Source organism: Phaeoacremonium minimum, assembly GCF_000392275.1.
Source record: "Phaeoacremonium minimum UCRPA7 unplaced genomic scaffold PA7_03_scaffold_518, whole genome shotgun sequence".
Classification (NCBI taxonomy): Eukaryota; Fungi; Ascomycota; class Sordariomycetes; order Togniniales; family Togniniaceae; genus Phaeoacremonium; species Phaeoacremonium minimum.
In genome coordinates, this window is record NW_006921420.1 from 74,830 (window position 1) to 95,115 (window position 20,286).

The window sequence follows — 20,286 nt, forward strand, 5'->3', positions numbered from 1 at the left end:
CGGCGCTGTGGGTCGGTTGCTCGGCATACCCAATATGCTCGCACGCTAATTCTGTCCCTTGTTTCGGAGTCTCGGTCTATCGGTTTCATTCACGAACACTCGCCCACTAGATGATGATTGGGTCTACTTCACTTTCCAACAATCGATCAGCGCTTGGTCAGAATCGCGGGGGTGGGCAACGTCTGGCATAATCTGGGGTTGCCTGGGGTCACCGGACAAGCGTGCCGTGGCCTATTGTCTCCTGCAGAATACGGTAGCTTCGAAGTGTACCACTCACTGTCATCCGATGAAAATCGAAAACTCTATAAAACTTCACCTGCTGATGCCAACCGGAAGCTTCGAAGAACGAAGTGAATACTATTGATTTGTGAATAGTGCAGAAACTCCATTGTACTGTTACACTATCCTTCCGCAAAATGCCGTCTGCGAAGGCCCAGTATGAATATCAAGAGCCGGTCGTCGTTCAGCTCACGGACGAGGAGCGTACCACAGGCGTAATCACTCAGGAGAATATCGGTATTGCCGTCTCAGCTCTACATCGCGACGGACTGGTTGTTCTGGAGAACGCAGTCAACGTTGAACACATCGACAACTTGAACTCAATTCTGTGTAACGAGGCCGAGGCCATGGCCAAGCTGCCCACGACCCATTTCAATGATGTGCGTTATAGTCCGTCAACGCTTATAATAGTTGACCAACTTAACTGTATTTAGAACTCAGCCGACGGTAAACCAACTGGAAATATGTCCCAAGGCCCACCACTAGATCCAAAGCTCATGTATTCCGATATCTGGGCTAACCAGCCTGCCGCAACTGTTCTCGAGGCGATCCTGGGACCGAAGCCACATGTCAACTATGTGAATGGAAATACCGCATTGGGAGGGTATGGAGGTGCTCGCCAGCGAGTCCATGCAGACTTAACTTTCAATCATGCTCAAATGCCCTTCGCCGTTGTGACGAACTACTATCTTGTCGATGTATCGCCAGCAAATGGCTCAACGGAGTTGTGGCTAGGCTCACACCGCGATACCTCATTCCGGGACCACCGAAATTGCAGAACGGAAGCTCACACAAATGGCGAATATAATAAGAAGTTTGAGGAGGAATTTGGCATTCGCGATGAGCTGCTAGAAGAGCGCAGAGCTTATGCCCCGCCTATTCAACCCACCGTGAAGAGAGGCTCTGTCGTGCTTCGTGACTTACGACTATGGCACGCGGGCCTCGCCAATCCCGCTACAGACCCACGCATCATGTTAGCGTTCGTACATACGCCGTGGTGGTATCAGTGTCCGGCCAAGGTTGTGCTGCCGGAGTCTGCAAAGGAACTGGTTCAACAGTGGGCAAGCCGCGAGCTGAGCCCGGTGATCTACGACGCGCACTTTGTCCCAGAGAGCTTGGATCACAAGAAAGTCAAGTTCAACCCCAACTTCAGTAGCGCAAACAAGGGCTACTTGAAAATGTTGCCGCAGGGTTTGAGCATGGGGTTCGTGTTTGGTGCCGATGACGAAACGAAGGCCACAATGTAGGCAGAGGCCAAATGATACTATATCTTGTGATTATATAGAGGTGCTACATTCTACGCAAATGCTGCCAATGCTTTATACAACTGTGACAGGACTTTGTAACTTCATGTATCAGAGTCAGTCTATTTCGCTCGCTATCTGTATGTGAAATGAATGCCGTGAGCTTCCAGGTGTCGATTCTCACCATGTTGGTCTGGAGGGTCTGATGGTTGCGGTAATATCCCTTTTGCATTCATTAAACTCTCAATTTTGTCCAGCTTGATCCTGACTCCTGGGTTCTGTTCCCAAACTTTGAGGCACTGCCATGCTATCATCAAGGCTTCTTTCGCCTTTGGATGTTGAATACTTGCCAACTCGGGCAAGTTGTATGTGCATAAGAGCAATGTCATTACACAACACAGCCCAGTAATATTTGGCAGCAGGAACAGGTGCCTGTCCTGTAACAAAGGCTCTACAGAGTACATGTGTAGGACAGCAAAGTTGACTGACTTGGAGGCTGAATGGATGGCGTGGGAATGTTCTGAGCTTACTTGACCCCTGCCACTGTGTGGGAATGTAAGTAGTCGCACTACATATGACCAGTGGAGAGTAGCCTGCACAGCATAGAACTGGGCGCGCAGGAAGAGCTTCCTAGGATCAAGAAGGGGCCGCGGCATGATGATGTCGCTAGAGTCTCCGGTTTCGACGGGAAACTTAAGCAATTCTGGAAGGTTAGCATGCCATTGAAACATCTGGGACGACACTTCATCAACCACGACTGGAGCATAAAGCGTGTTGTCGACCCAAGGTACGCCGTCCCGCGAGCTTGAGAAGGTACGTCTCAAGGCAATCTCGGAGAGAAACCAGTACATTCCTGGCTCGTCGTAGTCGCTGAGTGGCAAAGGAACGGCTTCGTGGTGTCCCTCTAGCGTTCTAGAGCTGAATGACACATACGCCTGTAGTTCGTGTTCTACAAGATAACATGTCCAATATGCACGGTGGCAAAGCTCTCGGTAGATAGGGTCTGTGGCCAATCGAGTCCGCAGTTGCAACAACATGACGATTGTTGCTGAGGCTGTGGTGATTGCCTCGTAGGCTTGGAATGGACGAATGCTATACATGGTATAGAATGCCATCAAGATATGACACTGAACATAAAGTATTGTGTAGCGAGCTGATCTGTGCAGGTCAATTACCCGACAGGCCGAGACAAAGTAGCCTATTCCGGGGAGCCGAGACGAGTCATCCTGCATGTGGTGACTCTCACGAGCGAATGCTCCAAGTGCCAGGATAAGGAGGGATAGAGCCGTCTCCAATTTCGAATGCTCAAAGCCTTCCTCAACGGACCCACTGACAAGGCCAGAGCAAGCATAATGATCAATAATAGGACACCATGGTAAAACATCTGCGGAGAAAGCCTGCTGAAGCTGCCAACACCGCCTTGGACCCAAGTCCAGTCCATCGGCCACAAGGGAGTCTGATTGGAAGAGAAGTTTACCTTGGTGTATCTCCAACTCCAGCTGCTCTTCGAGCCTCGGGTCGTCAGAGCAAAGGGGCGCGAGAGCTGGAGGACGAGGATGATCAGCTAGTCTAGACAGACCGTCAAGATGGAACCCGAAAGTGGCGTCCGAATTGCTCTTGTGACACTCCAGAGTGGTCACAAGAAAGGAAGCTGCAGGACTGACTGAAGATAGTCCGGTTGCCCTGGGAGTGGTTGGATATGCAACTCCGCGCGTGAAGCCGAGTCCGGCAGGCTCAGCATCTTCTGCGGTTTGGGCCAGAAGAGCCTCGATCCTCTCCAACCGAGACAACACATCTTGATCATGGCCAAGCTGATCTAACCCTGTATGTTGCAATCTACGGGCCCGTATCAGCAACATGAGGAGCCAGAGCCATCTGGCGCGATAGGTTACATACCGCTCATCTGCCGAAGAATCCCCTTTTCGATAAACACAGACAATCCCCAGTTGTGCACAAAAGGAGCACGCAGGGCGAACAGCGTCACATCTTGTTTTCCGCGATCGACACACATCGCAAGCAACCGACACGCGTTTCTTGGGGTAATTGATCTTGCCTGTGGACCTTTCCCCGGAAACACGACGCCGTTTTCGTAAGTGCATCTCGGTCCCATCATCCGTTCCAGGCGAGACAGGGTCAAGTGCATGTGTAGTACGTTTAGGAGACGCCATTTGGCATAGGCCTACAATGCATGGACGGAGAATTGAGCATAACGAGACTCTCTGAAGACTCAGGGGGCTGCAAGCCATTTTTATCGGTTCTTCGGTTGCCAACCGGTTAAGGGGGCGCATAGGAGCAGCGATGCGGGGAACAAGGCACACAAGGTGTGGGGTATTGTTGCAAGCAGATGCCACTTGAGAGCAACATCTTCCCTTGACAGGGCCAGTTGCGCTTGGTTTGATTGATCCAGAGAACCGAGATCACTAGCAGGTTGTTATCCTAGCGTTCATTAGTCTTCCATTAGTCTTGGGAACGAGGGGCTTTTCTCTCATTTCCAATGCCTAGACCAGGATTCGGTTAAGTATTCTTTTGCGGTGCTAGAGTCTGTCCAAGCCCTTGGGTTGGACGCTGGTCCCAACCCCAGATTCGCAGCATCCTCCTGCAACACACTTTGCGGGGAAGATAACTTCTCCATCGATTGGCTCTCATTTGTACTTCGTATAAAGTAGAAGCCGTCCAGCATCGCTCCACCATGGGCGTGACATTTATCTGCTGCATTGTCAGAGTATCTGTTCTTTCTTGGTTTGAAACGATTGCATGCACTCAATCCGCGAAAGGCACCTAGGCTTTTGCTCTTACGGTAACAATGGGTACAGTCGATTGGACGAAGATTGAGCCCTCGAACAAATGGCCTATCATCTCAAGGCAGAAACGATTCGCGCTATGGGCTCTCTGGAGCTCCATTGGCTCGATGATGCTGGGTAGGTAGACCGGTCATTCCATACAAAGAAAAGCATGCAAAGGTCAAATGTGGCTGACCGTGTCTCCAGGATTTGACTTCGGGATCGCTGGGACAGCAACAGCCTTTCCTGCATTTCAAAAGGTGATGGGTATCCCCTATCCATCACAACCGTCAGGATACCTCATTCCCGCATCAGTATGTTCACGAGAAAATAGGACCCTGAATTCGACATATTAACACCTGTTCAGGTCCAGTCTGCATGGTCTGGTGTCTGCACGGCTGGCGAAGTCATTGGAGTTATCATCTCTGGGCAGCTCATGGACCGCATAGGCCGCAAACACTCAATCATCGTTGGCACCATCATCACAGCAGCAGGAATTGGAATACAAGTGGCGAGTCATGATTGGAAATTGTTTCTTGGTGGACGCCTAGTCAACGGTAAGGACCTGCCCGGGATCCTGGACCAATTCCCGGCTAATAGCAATAGCAATTGGCTTCGGTATCGTGTTTGTGATCTCTCCCGTCTGGATCGGCGAGACTGTCCGACCAGAACTTCGTGGGCTTTTTCTCTGCATCACCAATGGGTCTATTGTTCTGGGCCAGTTCATCCTAGCGTTTGTGCATCCAATCTCTACTTTTTTCAATTGCTCTTTTACTAATGCCGTCAAAGGCTGGTGGCATATGGAACAGCCAAAATTGATGGTACTTGGTCTTTTCAAACCCTCATCGTTCTTCAATTTGCCTTCGTCGCAGCTCTGCTCGTAGGCTATCCCTTCTTTCCCGAATCACCATACTATCTTCTCAAGAAGAACAAAGAAGACGCAGCTCGAAAAGCATTGAACAGAATCCATGGATCTGGAGACAAGGATCTCATTGACGCCGAAGTTGCACGGATTCAAGAATTGATCGACGTGAGCAAGACACTGGAAGCAGTTGCCGGCATGGACGGTCCGCCGATTGTCCAATGCTTCAAAGGCACAAATCTGGTATGTCACGGTCATAGATTTTTAACCAATGTGGCTAATACCCTCTCTTCAAGAAACGAACGCTTATCTCGATTCTTCCTCCTGCTTCGCAACAGTTCATAGGCGCAGCATTTGTTCTCGGTAAGTATGACACCACGTCTACAACAAACAGATAAAAGGCTGATCTGGGTAGGTTACATCACCTACTTTATGTCCCTCCTTGGCATCAAGGACTATTTTACTGTATCTGTGGTCTTGTACGTTGTAATGCTTCTGAGCAACATTGCCGCATTTCCCCTGATAGAGACGGCTGGCCGACGCCCGCTGTTGATGTACGGAATGATCGTGTTGACTGTTGTGGAGCTTGTGAGAATATTTCAAGTCTGTAGACGATGGGTTCACGCTAACACGATCACAGTTGATGGGTATCATGGGATGCGTCAGCACTTCTGGTGCACTATGGGTGATCCTTGTTTGCATTTTCCTCTGGTGGGTGTCTTCACAGAACTTGCATCTGCAGATGCTGACGACACAGACAGGGCTCTCGCTTATCAAGTTTCCATTGGCGCCGTTGGGTTTGCCCTTGCATCTGAAGTCTCTTCACCTCCTCTACGGCCGATCACTATATCCTTAGTAGGCATAACACAAGGCGCAGTGTGAGTGAACCATCCTTTATCATGACAATATTTATTGACAAGTCAAAGCGGCTGGTTGATTGGATTCATCAGCCCTTATATGATCAATCCAGATGCTGGCAATCTCGGCGCGAAAGTCGGCTTTGTCTTCGCAGGGATGGGAGTTCCGCTCTGCGTTGCCTTCTTCTTCTTAATCCCCGAGACGTTGGGGCTCAGCTTTGCAGACGTAAGTTCCTCGAGAATCAGCAAGTACAGAATTAACCAACAACGTAGATGGATTACCTCTTTGCTAACGGCGTAAGCCCGAGGCACTTCAAGCGAGAGATTGCGAAGAGAAGTCTACACGATTCAGGAGACCTCAAGATCTCAGAAGAACTAAAGATTGCAGAAGAGACGGTCACTGAGGTTGAACGACGCTAAGTAGAGTCACTAGCAGCAGGTAGGCGACCGTAGGAGTAGACAGAACCTCAGGTACAAAGAGCCACGACATTCCCGTAGAATATCAATTTCTGCTGGATAAACAGTCTTAGAGTTTATCCTCTTTTGAACTAGATATGATTCGATTCAAATCTTATCATAAATAGGCGTATTCCAGACATCCTCTATACATAAGACTTGTACACTGTTACGAACAACCCAACAACGTCCTTTCAAACCAATGTTTGATCCCAATATCTTTATAAGCGCCTTGCCTAATAACCAAGCTTGAATTTTAACCAAGCTATGACCAGGGTTCGTACGCACCAGAAAAATTTGTTCCGTAATAAGCTACATATCGAACCGATACCCCGACGCGCTACATTCGATGCCATACCATTGGCACTAGGGCGACTAACTGGCATTCTAGTAACTGCTGTCACTTAAACTCATCCAGAGAATTGAGCTGGTCGCTGTCGCTGTCTTAGTCAGCTCTGGTAGTCCAACCAAGGCCAACGCTTTATTACCAGGTCAAAGCCCATGTGCTACATGTTTTCGAAGATAAGAAAGGCATAAAATTAATGTCAGTTGATTTCTTTCTTTCTCCATTCAATCAAGTAAAAGGATGAATCTACCAGTGATCTTTCCGGTGGTGGATGGGCCAGGACGACTTGTTGAGATATGCAGTTTCAGAAAGAGTGCGATAGGATCTGAAGAGGTTCTGACATATCCTGCCAGCTCTTTTTCTAGGCAGTACTGACATTCTCGAGTTCGCGAACATATACCAATCGATCATGGCAGTCGTCAAGCGGTTTCCAATTGCCAGACAGAACATCCTCGGCGAGCAGAAAGAGAATGCAGAAATTGCAGTCCTGATTGCTGACTGGTCATCCGCTGCCGAGAAAGATGAATTTGAACCAGGCATGTCTCCCCAAAAGCCAATAAATCGCGTATTGTTGACTTAGAACTGACACCACTTCCTGGTCAGGAGACCAGTATCAATCCGTGAAGCCAGCATTTGGAAAACTGGTTGATAGTGAAAACCCTTCATTTGCATGGTCAGCAACCCATCAGCTTCGACATGGGTAAAACTCCCAAGCTGACGGTTCACAGTCACCATATCATCGTGCCTGGCTACAGCAATACCCCGCAATGTAGTTTTTACACCATTTCGCATATGAAGATTGAATCCCGCAAGCAACAAGAGGCAGGATCTGCGTTTCATGACTATTTGTCATCCTCGGAGGCCGCAGACAACCTAGATTACCTTGTGGTTGCCAGCTCTCGTGAAGATCCAGAAACAATAGTGTGCCTGACGGGCCATAGAAGTCTCGGATCGGCTGATAAACTCGTCTTAGTAAGGGAAATCTTTCACCGTCATATACTGGATCCTCCGGTGCTAATGCCTATCAACTTAGGGCAAGGAGCACATCAAACTCAAAAGTCGACTTGACAGGTTAACAGACTTGGAAAATAAATACGGTGTGACTGTTTAAGCAGTCTTCCTGCGTTATCCCAGAAGCCTTCTACTGGAAGGGGATGCACAACTCATAACTTATGATTCCCGAGTACGGGATATCTCAAAGATCTCATTGATGTATTTAAGTATCTAAGGGGGAAAGCAAAGTGCATGAATATGAACGGAGAGCAAGGGAGAAGCAATCAACTGCGAATCGCTACTATTCACTGCCCCGTGTCGCAACAACGAAGTAGCTAGTTTCAGATGCACAAAGTCTGTTCAATCCTTTTCTTGACGAATTGGGAGGTTGGAATCAAGAGCTGAAAGAACATGTCCCGTCAAAGTCCTCAATTATTAGGCTGCTTGCAACATAAAAAACCCCTGAAATTTGAAGTTTTGTTCTTGTTATCTCCGATGTATCGGGATTTGCCTCAATTATATCGCTTTTCAGCTTACTGGCCCAAATCCATGAGTGCTTTAATATCATCATGATATCAAATAAGATACTCTGGCGTCCTTTCTTGTGCCACTTTGATTTAACAGGTAATTGGGGTTGGCCCGGGAGCAGTGTATGATTTCCCTCCCATGTCCGGAGAACCAGTAGATCCATATATGTTGATAAGAATGCCTGGATCAGTGGCCTTATAAGCCCCTGGGAAGCTGACAGTCTGGGCCGGTGTGAATGTACCAGAACCCTGGACACTAATTTGGACACAGCTCATGTAAAATTGAGCACCGCCTTGAGAATATGCACTGTGCAGAGCGAGCAACTCGACTCGCAAGAGATACTGCCCAGGAGCAATGCATGCCGGAATAGTGAAGTTGGACCAGCCATTATTAGCAATCACTGGTATCAGAAGCCGTCAGATTTTTGGATAACATTAAGAGTCAATGAAATGGTAAAACCCCATTGAGCATTCGCCGCGAAGGCACGAAACGACATCTGAAGAAGTTGGCATTGCTGCATGACTTACTTTTATCCACCCCCCATGTCCGGGAAGAGACATCAAACCCGTCCTCTGCTATCTTATACCATTGAAGATTTGAGTGACTTGCAGTTGCTGCATTGTCAACTTTTGCTAGGTATGCCATGATAGGCCCTTTGTGTGACTTCGCGATTGGATTGTCAGGGTCATTTGCATATTGTGCACCGCCCAAGACGTGTCCCCACCATGCCCCAACGACATCACCAGGCGACACGTCTAGGACAGTTTGAGAAGTCGACCCCTGCACATTGCATACAATGTTATTGCTATTGACATCTTGTACTGGGTAATCTGAGCTCGGCGCGCGAAGCGCTACTAACTGGCCATAGTCTTTACCGTTAATAGCAACACGCTAACTGAAGATTAGAGCTTCTCCCAAATCCAATATCTATGAGTCACCCAAAGTGAATATCGTACCTGAAATATAGAGTGCGCGTCGACAACAATTGATGATGCAATAAAAGCAAACAGACTTATTCTCATTTTGAATAGTGTAAGGTAACGAGATAAACACACTTGATTCCAGATCCTAGTGTCATCAAAGTAGCAGTAGAAGTTGTGCAGTCTCCCAGCAGATATAGTTTTGAGTCGTTTTTGGAGGGAACGGGCGGAAGAGCGGGCTCCGTAACCTATGCGACACAACAAGATTACGCAAGTTCTAGGGGTGCGCAGTAGAGAGCATGTCTCGATATTAAAACATCACTTACCCGGTTTTAATGTGAGATATAAGAAGATATCATCCAATCAGAATCCTGTTATCTCGGGACCGCTTGCCGTCAATATCCAGATACAGAAATTCAGAGCTTGGCAATGGATCCGAACCAGCTGTTGATCGTTTGATGCAGAGTCCAGACACCAGTGATAGGCGTACAGAGAATATTGCAACTGCAACTCAATCTCAGACGGAGAAGAGGTCGTGATCATCCGAGACCCTGTATGCCGCATGCATCTTTTAAGAATGATCACCATGGAGTAGTTCGAGTCCGCGTCCGTCGAGTCCGCGTCTAAATGACCCGTACTGTACTGTCAAGTCTCCACTCATAAGATAACGTAACTCCAGCTGCTAGTTTGATATCTAGGTATTACCAAGTGTTGTACAAGGCAAAGGTTGTTTTAAGAAATCGACAGTCACATTTTGCAATCAATGAGTAAGACAAGAAGAAATGATTGAAGTACTATAACGAGTGAATAGCTGGCCAGCGAGTATTGTACGAATGAAAGAACTGTGATCCATCCATGTCCATGTTGCTCCAATATCCATGTTCACTCCCTCCTATGCCATGACCGCGAGGTCTTAAGACTATATGACCCTTCACGTCACATTCCTACGGGCCGAACCTGCAGAAAGCGTCGGGTGGGTTGACATTGCGTGGAACGCACTTGCCCTGGTCGGGCAAACCAGTCTCATTGTAGCATGGGTGGAGCCAGATAGGATCGGTGGTAGTGCATTGATAAAGGCCATCAACGTTCGCTTGTGTCGGAGGTGCCTGAGAATTCTTCACGAATTGTTCAAGCTGCTCTTGGCTATACCACTCTATATTCGAACAAAACCATTAGGGATAAGGAAAGTATATGCGATAGGAAGGACAGCTTACGACGCAATTCAGACCCGCAAATCAGCTGGCCATTTGGGCATGTCGGAGTAGCCCGACTGATAACAGAGCCGCTGGCGGCAGCAACAACTGTGACTAAAATGGCGAGGCCCTTCATATTTCCGAGGTCTGTAGGAGTCCTGTTTTAGGGGGTTGAAGACTGACAAAACACGAAACAAATGCTTTTCGAAGAGAACAAACAGACAGAATTCACGAGATAAGTGGCCTTTATATTCTCGAGCCCCGTTACCCACCGAGATCCTCCAGGTCATTGGATCCTTACCAAAAACATCGCCATGTACCCGAATTTAGGCACCACTCATAATAGTTCTATTTGGTCATGTTTTGTTGGTCATTCGTCGCGAAATCGAAGCTTAAGTCTCCTCTAAGGCATTCTCGGGGACGATTGCCGACTAATCGCCCCGAATATGCTATACTTGAATGCACCAACTCCCTTTTTTGGCACGAGGGCTGGCTAAGAGATCCTTCACTGAAGTGCGAACCAAGGTTGGGCCCTTCTTCTACTGATACTTATTGAAGGAAAAGGAGGCTGAGTCAATGACTATGGTTCTCGTGTCAGATGGGCTACTATGTGGTGGTACAGAACCAGTACAATTATTTGTTGGATATCCAAATACATTCGAGCTTGGGTTGGCCACTGGTGCCTTGCCAAGATCAGATGGAAGGTAAGAAGTAAGTGATGAGTTGACATAGCTAGTCGAAGTTTTGTATGTAACAAGACTTTTATGAACAACCGGGTGCAAAGAGCTTCCATGCAATCATTCTCCTTCATTGTACAGTACACAGAATGTTTCTCTTCCGTTCATAGTGTATTCGCAACCTTTTCGTTCACTAGTTAGATTTTTTTTATCCTATAAAAATTGCATAAAAATCTCTCATAGGCATGGTATCTATCCAAGCTAATAAACTGAGCCATCGTGTACTCGTTTTGTAAGACGGGTGAGGCGGAAACGCAAAGGATCGTTGTAGGACGTCCTGTAAGACATCTCATCGCTGCTTGTGAAAAAAAGAGTTTTCTCGACGAATCGGAAATCGGCCATCTACGAACCCTGCTCAATTCATAGAGCACAGATTATTCGGCCGATGTTATGCGGCTTAGTAGAGGTGACTAGTGTTCTTGGCCAGCACGCGTTTCATGTTACTTGCAAGCTGACAGATGTCAGTACGTAACACGGTCTTCCAATGGAATCTCTAAGAAGTAAGCGCGCTCTCAATATGGGATTTGAACAAATGGCTTGTAATTCCAACTCAGTAGATACAGACGTATAAGCGCACTGTGTGGCTTTGAATTCATGGCTGACACATCAACTCCTCCGCACTTCGATGCTCTCGTCACTTGAACCTACTGAGTGATGTGATTTTCAGAGTTATTAAAGTGTCATGAAAGCCCCTATATAGACACAACCCTTTGGTATTACAAACTCTCATTCACAACGTCGTTATACATCGACCTACTTGGAAGTTCCGGCTTCCAGTGAGATCAAAATTAGTAAAAGCTCTTCGGCTTCTAGAGTGCGAGAGTGTGTTTCCATTGGAGTAATTTGGACGAGAGTAGACGATTGTGTTGCGTTGCGATTATGTGCTAAATTGATAAAGTTTTAGTAAATTTCAGCGTCGTAGTTATTCTTAACTTACATTAGCTTCAGGGTCGACTATTCGATGAAGTAAGCTGGACTTCATGGCTCGATCATGGTTCGAGCATCTGGCCTCTTGATGTTCCCCTGTTCCTTTTCTTCCGTCATAAACAATGTAGATACGCATAGGTTGTATGCAATCGCTTCTTGAAAGATAATCTGGTCAATCTCGATGACCCCTCTAAGATTTTAGTTGCATAGTTGAGAAGAAGCCCTCTCGATTCTACTACTTTATAATAATTAACAGAGATACGCACACTTATCATAATATTTATTAGAACCATCAACTCAAATTTTTTACCCTTGGTCGGCTCTTATGACTAGGGTGCCTTGAGTAATCCCATGCACTATGAACGCGGGCAATCAGTTTCAGCGTTGCCTCGAGAGGCGCGACCTCCAAGAGAACACTGATATGTATGAACAACTGCGCCAGAAAATGTGGACTAGCCATCGCCGAATACTTGTCATCAGCTTGGTTGCAATAATACCCTCTCACTGGCGTTGAAGAACGCATTATTATATGTACGTTGGTTTCTAGCCATGCAGGAGAGCCTAATATACTTGAATAGTGGCCTGCCTTTCACCAGTTTTTAGCTGAGCTATGTATGTGATAGGGTAGGTTAATATAGTTTTTAGTGACAGGCTCTAATGCAAAAAATGGTCTTCACCTGATCATAAACATCCAGTGGGCTATGCTCGCACTCTATTACTCTTCTCAGCAACCTGTTCGTCAAAAGCCCCACAACGGAACGCTGGGCTTATCAGTTTTTTCCACCCAATACTCGCTAGCAAAGGTAGGCACTAAAGTATTCGTACTGTCCACAACCAATCCAATACACTCCCTTCTAGATGATTGCTTCTTTAGGTATAGGTCTTACATTTGAGAATACCGTGACTGCATTTCATTTACTCATATCTTGGGACTCATTTTCAATTGGTCAAGGAGAGTGCTACTCTGATCTATGCTTTGTCCAGACCGGACAATTTAAGTCAAGTATGTCTGTCCTGAGTTTGATGTCAGCTGCTTTATTTCGAAGCGTGATTTTCCCCGAGGTTCGTATTTGTTATTATTCTCAAAACACTTGATCGTGAACGCTGAGTTCAATCCCCAACTATAATGCAGGGGCCATATAGCGACAAGAAATCTGTCGTCTTCATCAGCAACGCAGACGCTGGTCAGATAAACGGCCTTCTTGCCATTGCGCACGGCATTTTACAGTCGGCAGAGGATGTTGATGTACATGTCATCTCTTGGGCGGGCCAGGAAAAAGCCGTAGACCAAACAGCAATCGCGGCATCTAGAGTGGTAAGGGCCACAAGAAAGATCGCATATCATACAATTAAGGCAGGAGTCAGTTTGAATGCTGGAACAGATAGAATGCAAAATGGTCACGGCATGTCAGGTTGGTTTCACGATACGTCTTTGCAGGGCCATCTGGATATCTATAGTAGACTTCCCGTTTCTACTATGGTCTGGACAAAAGAAGAATACGCGGACGTCTTCTTCGAAGTTCTCAAACATCTTGATATCATCAAGGGGGCAGTCAAGTCCACCAACGACATTGTGCTTGTTCTGGATGCCGTAATTACCCCCGGAGTCGATGCAGCGATGGCATCAGGTCTTAAGATGTGCCTAGTTTGGTCAGTCACGACTAAAGAAATTGTATACTCTGACCAGCCTATACTTGATATACTCACGAAGCATCCACTGTAAGTACGAGATACCAGCTTTGATAGCGAGAAGTGAACTAATTTTTACCACCGTCCATTCTCTTGTCTGTCGTATCCGCTGCCTTGGCATCAAATTCCTCTCAACTTTTTCTATCTCGTTTATTTCGGCATAAACATTGCACGCGACAAGACCGCACCTTCTATTTTAAGCCATCGCGCTTCACTTCACCCAGCTGCTCCGCCACGGTTACCTGTTCTACATTACCCTAACATGATTACCCTGACCCATAGTCTTCCGGACATTGACTATCCCTTCAAGAAGATACCCGAGAGCGTATTTTACTGCGGGCCAATGGTGCGTCCTGACGTACCGCTTGCGGAATCTGATCCAGAACTCAAGAAGTGGATCAATAATGGTCGCCAGACGATTGTTGTCAACCTTGGCACTCATCGGTTGTATAACGACTCAAATTTGGTAGAACTCGAATCTGCATTGCGTAATATCTTGCGACAGAAAGGAGACTTACAAGTCCTGTGGAAGGTGAAGAGAAGAAAAGATTCCAAACTCCTGTTAGAGGACCTTTTAGTCGAAGAAAAGAACGCAGGTAGGGTTTGGATTGTTGACTGGATCCAGCCAACAATGCTATCAGTGCTGTCAGAAACAGGAGTTATTGGTGTAGTCAACCATGGAGGAGCGAATATCTGGTATGAGGGCCTCGTGTGAGTGCTCAACACCTCATCACAGATTACACTAGTGCGGTCTCCTGTGGGTACATGCTAACATGCTTCGATACAGAGCCGGCAAACCACAAGTTATCCTCCCGGCATGGCTTGATACGTATGACATGGCAGATCGCACAGAATATCTCGGTAACGGTCTTTGGGGCAACAGGAAATCTTGCCCACATTGGACGTCTCAAGAGCTTAGCGCAGTGTTTGTGGAAGTCTTCCTGAGCCCACGACACAATGATTACACCAAGAAGGCCCTGCAATTGTCAGGCATCTGTCTTGAGAAGGGACCAGGAAGAGATGTGGCGGCACAGAAAATCCTTGAGCTTTTGTGCAAGCCTCAGAAAGACTAAAAGTTTTTACCTGACTTGATGGATCTCGTTAATGTGATGTAATAAGGAGGGGAAGAAAGCAGGGTGAAGAATCAAGTTTTCAGAGCTGAACAGACATGTTCTTGCAAGCCTACTCGAATGAATTCACAGGAATTATAGCAGTCATTTGCTATTTCACTGGTCTAAGTCTACGCGGCCACCCGGATGAAGATGGACACTGTTTAGCGACAAGAATTGATTTCACAGCCAGTAGAGAATGTAGCAATCTGTCGCTGTCATGAACCACAACTATGTGCAATGAACGCGAACGAACATAAGAAAGCCAAAACTACGAGTCTCAAATGCCAAATCAGTGCTATGCCGTTTTGAGCACGGGAGACTGATGGTGACAGATTAGTCTCCGATCCACAGATGGTACCTCAGTACGGAAGACTCGTCCAGGCCGTTTCATCATGGGCGCGATACCGCATTCATCATGAATGGCCCCTTGGCGCATTGTTAGTCGGCCCAATAACAGAGCTACGCCGTAAATCGTAAGCACACCAATCTTATCTCTACCAACCAGCGCGTTATGCTATGCACAAATGTGGTAAATAGAGGCGAAATGGAGGGATTAATTTCGAGGTCGAAGTTGACAAGGCATCGCAAAAGTCCAAAATTCCTAGCTCTTCAGAAGGACTAGACCCATGAAAAAAAAGTCAGATAAAACACCATCATCGCCAATCGCTTTCTGATTGTTTGTAAATTCAAGTTTATGAGGGAAGCCGGGAATGGCCGACTCAGCTTCAAAGGCATTTCGAGTAGCGATTGTGGGGGGCGGCCTGGCTGGTGTCGTACTTGGCATTGGCCTACAAAAGTATGGAATATCTTTCCACATATACGAGGCTGCGCCCAGCTTTGGTGAAATCGGCGCGGGTGTCAATTTCGGTCCAAATACTATCAGAGCGCTAGCAGGCATTTCGGCAGAGGTTCTGGAGGCCTTCTACAAGCATGCCTCATTCAATGACCCCTCTGTACCAGCGAGTAGCTATCTGTACATTCGAAGAGGAGATCCGGCCAGTGACCCGCCATTTGCGAAAAGATTTAACGTGCCTGGTCAAGTGCAGACACTTTATGGAATGACGATACCGACAAGATCCTGCGTCCATCGCGCACGCTTTCTCAACGAAATTGCTCAGTTACTGTCATCAGAATCTACGTCTTTCAAAAAGTCGCTAACGAGTATCGAGGAACATGAAAATGGGGAGACGACCTTACAATTTGCAGATGGAACAACAGTAACTGCAAATGTTGTCATTGGGTGTGATGGCATTCGAAGCACAGTACGCCAGTATTTGTATCAGGGACAGGTAGTGCCCAGTTACACCGGTGACTATGGATACCGAGCAATGGTACCGCGTGAGGCTTTCGAAGCTGCCTTCGGCCGCGAAATATCCATCAGCGGGAGCCTATTTATAAATCAAGGAGGATACATCATTACGTACCCCCTCGAGAGTGGTACCGTGATCAACGCCCTCGCTGTATGCTGTCGACCAGATGAACCATGGGAACATGAGACATGGCTCGCACCATCTACACCAGAAGAGATTCTGAAGGACTTGGAGCGCTGGCATCCCGAACTACAGAAAATATTCTCAATTTATGGCAGTAAAGATAGGTGGGCCATATTTGACCTACCACATGATAAACCGTATTTCCGCGGGCGGCTTTGTCTAATAGGAGATTCTGCACGTAAGCAATCTTTGGGATTTCCTCACCCCTTTCATATATGTTTTGAGTTTTTAAGTTCTGAACGCCTTAGACAAGAGGCTTTTCGTATTCTAATGTACTCAAAAGGTGTTTACTGACTCCACAAATCATAGACGCGAGCAGCCCCCATATGGGTGCTGGTGGTGGCATGGCTAGTAAGCAACTTCTAGACTTCATTTTCACCTCTTTTAGCCATGTTCGGAGTAATAGATTTAGCGGCACTATCGAAAAATGGACGGTTACTCTCGAGACATCTCTTTTTGAGCCTTTCCGTGCTCTTTCGCTATCCTTTTGAGACAATTACTAACTCCAGATGTTGTAGTGGAGGATGCATTCATTCTGCATCATCTTCTAGGAGAAAGTCAAAGTACAGATGACGCTACACGCGCATTCAGAGCGTTCGACGGTGTTCGGAGGCAGCGGACTCAGAAAGTCATCACATCGAGCCGATGGAGCGTGAAGACGATGTCAACAATAGGAGCCGCCGGTGGGGAAGAATACGAAGATGACTTTAATTCTAAATTTAGCTGGCTTTGGGATGTAGACCTAGACAAAGACCTTCGACAGGCAAGGAAGTTGATGGCCCAAAATTAAAAGCTACCGCAGCAAGAAGAGTACGCGGTGTTTGTCTGGAAAGAGGAAGAACTGTTTCCCACACCTCACAGATAGTATTTGGTGAGCGGACCAGCTTTCGCTTCCTTCCTGTGGAGCAGCCCTCTCAACACAAGGGCTTCATGTTTCCGTACATCTTCGCGATACAAATTTTCATACCTACTGTAAGTCCGGGTGGACAAATGGCTGGGATAAGTCAGTGGTGAGACTCCGTGTATCTAGTACCTATATTCATCACATATCTTATGTTTGGACTTACAAATGCATGGGCGCTTACAGTCAATTCAGAGCGGCACAGGTCCTCTGCGCTTGAGCACTGTCAAGCAAGGATGAAAAGTTTAAGTTTTCATCAAGGAAGCTCCAAGATCAACCTTGGGCTTCATAGGATACATGTCGTGTTATGTTCGCACTAGAACGATGCCAGGTCTTGCCAATAGCTAGCTATGAGTGCATCACTCCCAAGACATTTAAAACAGAACCGCTTTGCTTTAATGCACTCGGCTAGCGTTACCGGTTCGGAGGGAATGAGCCGGTCACATCATCGATGCCCTGTGTTGCATCTTTTGCAAGATCTGGGGAAGGGCTAGGCTCGCCGCACGCCTGCAGTGCTATAAGCCTGGACTGGTAAAGTCTGGCTCTGGGGCCGATCAAACGGGAGCGCCACCGGATAATTACTAGTCTTCTTGCAGGCCAAGCCGTTAGACCCGCCCGCTTGTCGGCAGTCGGCCGAGCATTTGTCTGAATTACGTATCGGGCACTTCTGCCATCCAAACATGCAGTCGACTGTTCTCGAGATGATCTGCGACGACTATCACTTTGCGTCTCATGTCTTGTCCCATTGATGACGATACCGGGATCTATCTGGCAGTGATCTTCGGAATGATCGAGTGGAGCACCTCATGATATCCATATTTCCAGCCTACAAAAAGGTCGCTACGATGCTCCCGGTGTACATGTCCGCTCCTCCTCCATCTTCAATCGCTCTTTACTTTCCATCTTGAAGTGCTCCAGCCATTGCCGACCCGGTGTCGTCCTTCGTTTCTTGTACTTACATTCTCTAAACGTTGATCGTTCTCTCATTTTTACGCTACCATCAACATGGTTCGCATTGCCTTCGCAACAGTTCTGACCAGTAACACTTCCAACAAATGTATTTGTTGGGCTACATGCTAACATGACTTACATAGTTGCGGTCACTGCCCTCGCGCAACTGAAGACGAACGATGCCGGCGCAAGAAATGTTGGAAAGGGAGACGGCTCTCAGTTCATCACCGGTGGCTGCGTCAACGATGCCGACTGCTCGTCTGCTTGCTGCGCAGACTTAAGTGGCATTGGTATCTGCTCAGCAGAGGCGGCAGCATTTCAAGCTGGAAAGAATGGGTGCAACTTTGTCGACCCCAATGCGGCGGCAACCATTGCTGCGGCTCAGGCCCAAGTTGAGAAGCAGGGTTTCTAGATGATCTAAGAATAAGACGTCATCAAGTCTGCAAGTGGCACTACACCTAGCATACAACAAAGCTAGTAAACAAAACCCGCCGCTGAGGCAATTGCGGGTTCAATATGTAGCATTCAATGCAGTTTACTTGTCAGCACACAATTCAGGGCAAGCCCTGTAATCTCAACACAACTCAGAAGAGCTAGCAACAAACTTATGCGTTTCCCGAAAGTTGCCTGACCATTTGCCTTTGTCGTGCATTGACCTGAGCTGGTGCTGCTTTAACTTGAGCGTAGGGTGAGCCGGCATCCGCGTCAAGCGTAGATCAGCACCAAAGTTGGTCAACCATGATCATTAAACTATCCTTTGCTGCGGATGTTCCCCCGCTTCTGTAAGTCTTTCTCCAGTCCATGTGGACATGGTCTGGTCAGCGTCTCGGATTTTTGTATCCTCCCACGAAGAGTAGAAAGATTGGTCTAAACCACGTCTTGGATGCACAGGATCGCTGCTTTTCAAACGCATCCGAATGTCAATTCTGATTTAAGCCTCATGGGAAGTGAGGTGGTCCAGAGTTCCTACACCAACAGGTTTCATAGGTTTCCCAGAGACCTTCTGCAGAGAGCAGAAATCTCCGTAGTCTTCCCAATTCATATCTGGGAACTGCATGTCACCCACAGCTCTTTATTAGTTCCAGAAACATGTCGGATATCGCTAGATTCATAGACATTCATAGAGTGTCAGCAACCACTACTGACTGTTTTCAATTTTCGGCTTGTCTCGCGCTGGATTCAGGAACGTGAATGATGGCATCGATAACTTTATATCAAGGCCGATATTCTCTGTGGTTCTTAGCCTGAGGGTCACCTGCAGTGCACGAGGGCCCGATATACCACATGTGAAACAGCTGGTCCGTGAGTTGAGAGAGAGCTGAGCGTAAACTGAGCGCCCAATTTTTAGGATACCCGTGTGTGATGCCCCTCACTGCTGACACCAGGTCGCCTTGAAAAAGAGGCAACCAGGCAACTGAATCGAATTTGGCGTCCGCCAGTGAGATCGGCCACATGAAAGGACCGCATGACAATATGCAGCAGATGGCCTTTTTTAAGTGGTGGGGGATCAATTCCCATGCAGAAACAAGGCAGGAAGTAAAAGTCTTCCGGTCTTTTGAGTCGTGCTTGGCCTGTCATGGGTTGTCTTTTTTGAGTGCCAGGCTCTCGACTGGCTCAATATCTAGGTGCAACAGTCGCCGTTTCCAGACTTGTACTCAAATACTTCAATTTTAAGCCATTCACAAAGCTACTTCTATCTACAGCCCACTCTTTGACATGGAAGCACACCAGGACAAGACGGATGTATCGAGTTCTCATGTCATGGCATATCTTGACTCGGGAGAGCATTATGCCTTTAACTCCAGGAATATCACAGCGAACCACAGCAGCCTTCCTTGCAAGCGGCCTGCTGATGGGGAGATTTACTTTCAGCGGCCTGCCCCCGTTGGTCCAACAGCTACACCGCGCTGGGTTGATCCTCGACTACTCACCCAGCCTGGACACAATTTTACTGAGGGCTTCAACTATTCTCTCTCCAATGGCACATTGCCGCCGTCCTACAGTGATCCCATGCCCTT

The 20,286-nt window shown here is 47.3% G+C and overlaps 2 protein-coding genes across 2 annotated transcripts; both read left to right on the forward strand.

Annotated features, from left to right (window-relative positions):
- Positions 1-416: 416 nt before the first annotated feature.
- On the forward strand, positions 417-1,526 carry UCRPA7_7351 (putative phytanoyl- dioxygenase family protein; the record flags this gene model as incomplete). Its single annotated transcript, XM_007919883.1, has 2 exons — positions 417-659; positions 714-1,526. The coding sequence occupies 2 exons, from the start codon at positions 417-419 to the stop codon at positions 1,524-1,526; spliced, it is 1,056 nt and encodes a 351-aa protein (XP_007918074.1).
- Positions 1,527-18,322: 16,796 nt separating this feature from the next.
- On the forward strand, positions 18,323-18,680 carry UCRPA7_7352 (putative biotrophy-associated secreted protein 2 protein; the record flags this gene model as incomplete). Its single annotated transcript, XM_007919884.1, has 2 exons — positions 18,323-18,356; positions 18,412-18,680. The coding sequence occupies 2 exons, from the start codon at positions 18,323-18,325 to the stop codon at positions 18,678-18,680; spliced, it is 303 nt and encodes a 100-aa protein (XP_007918075.1).
- Positions 18,681-20,286: the final 1,606 nt, after the last annotated feature.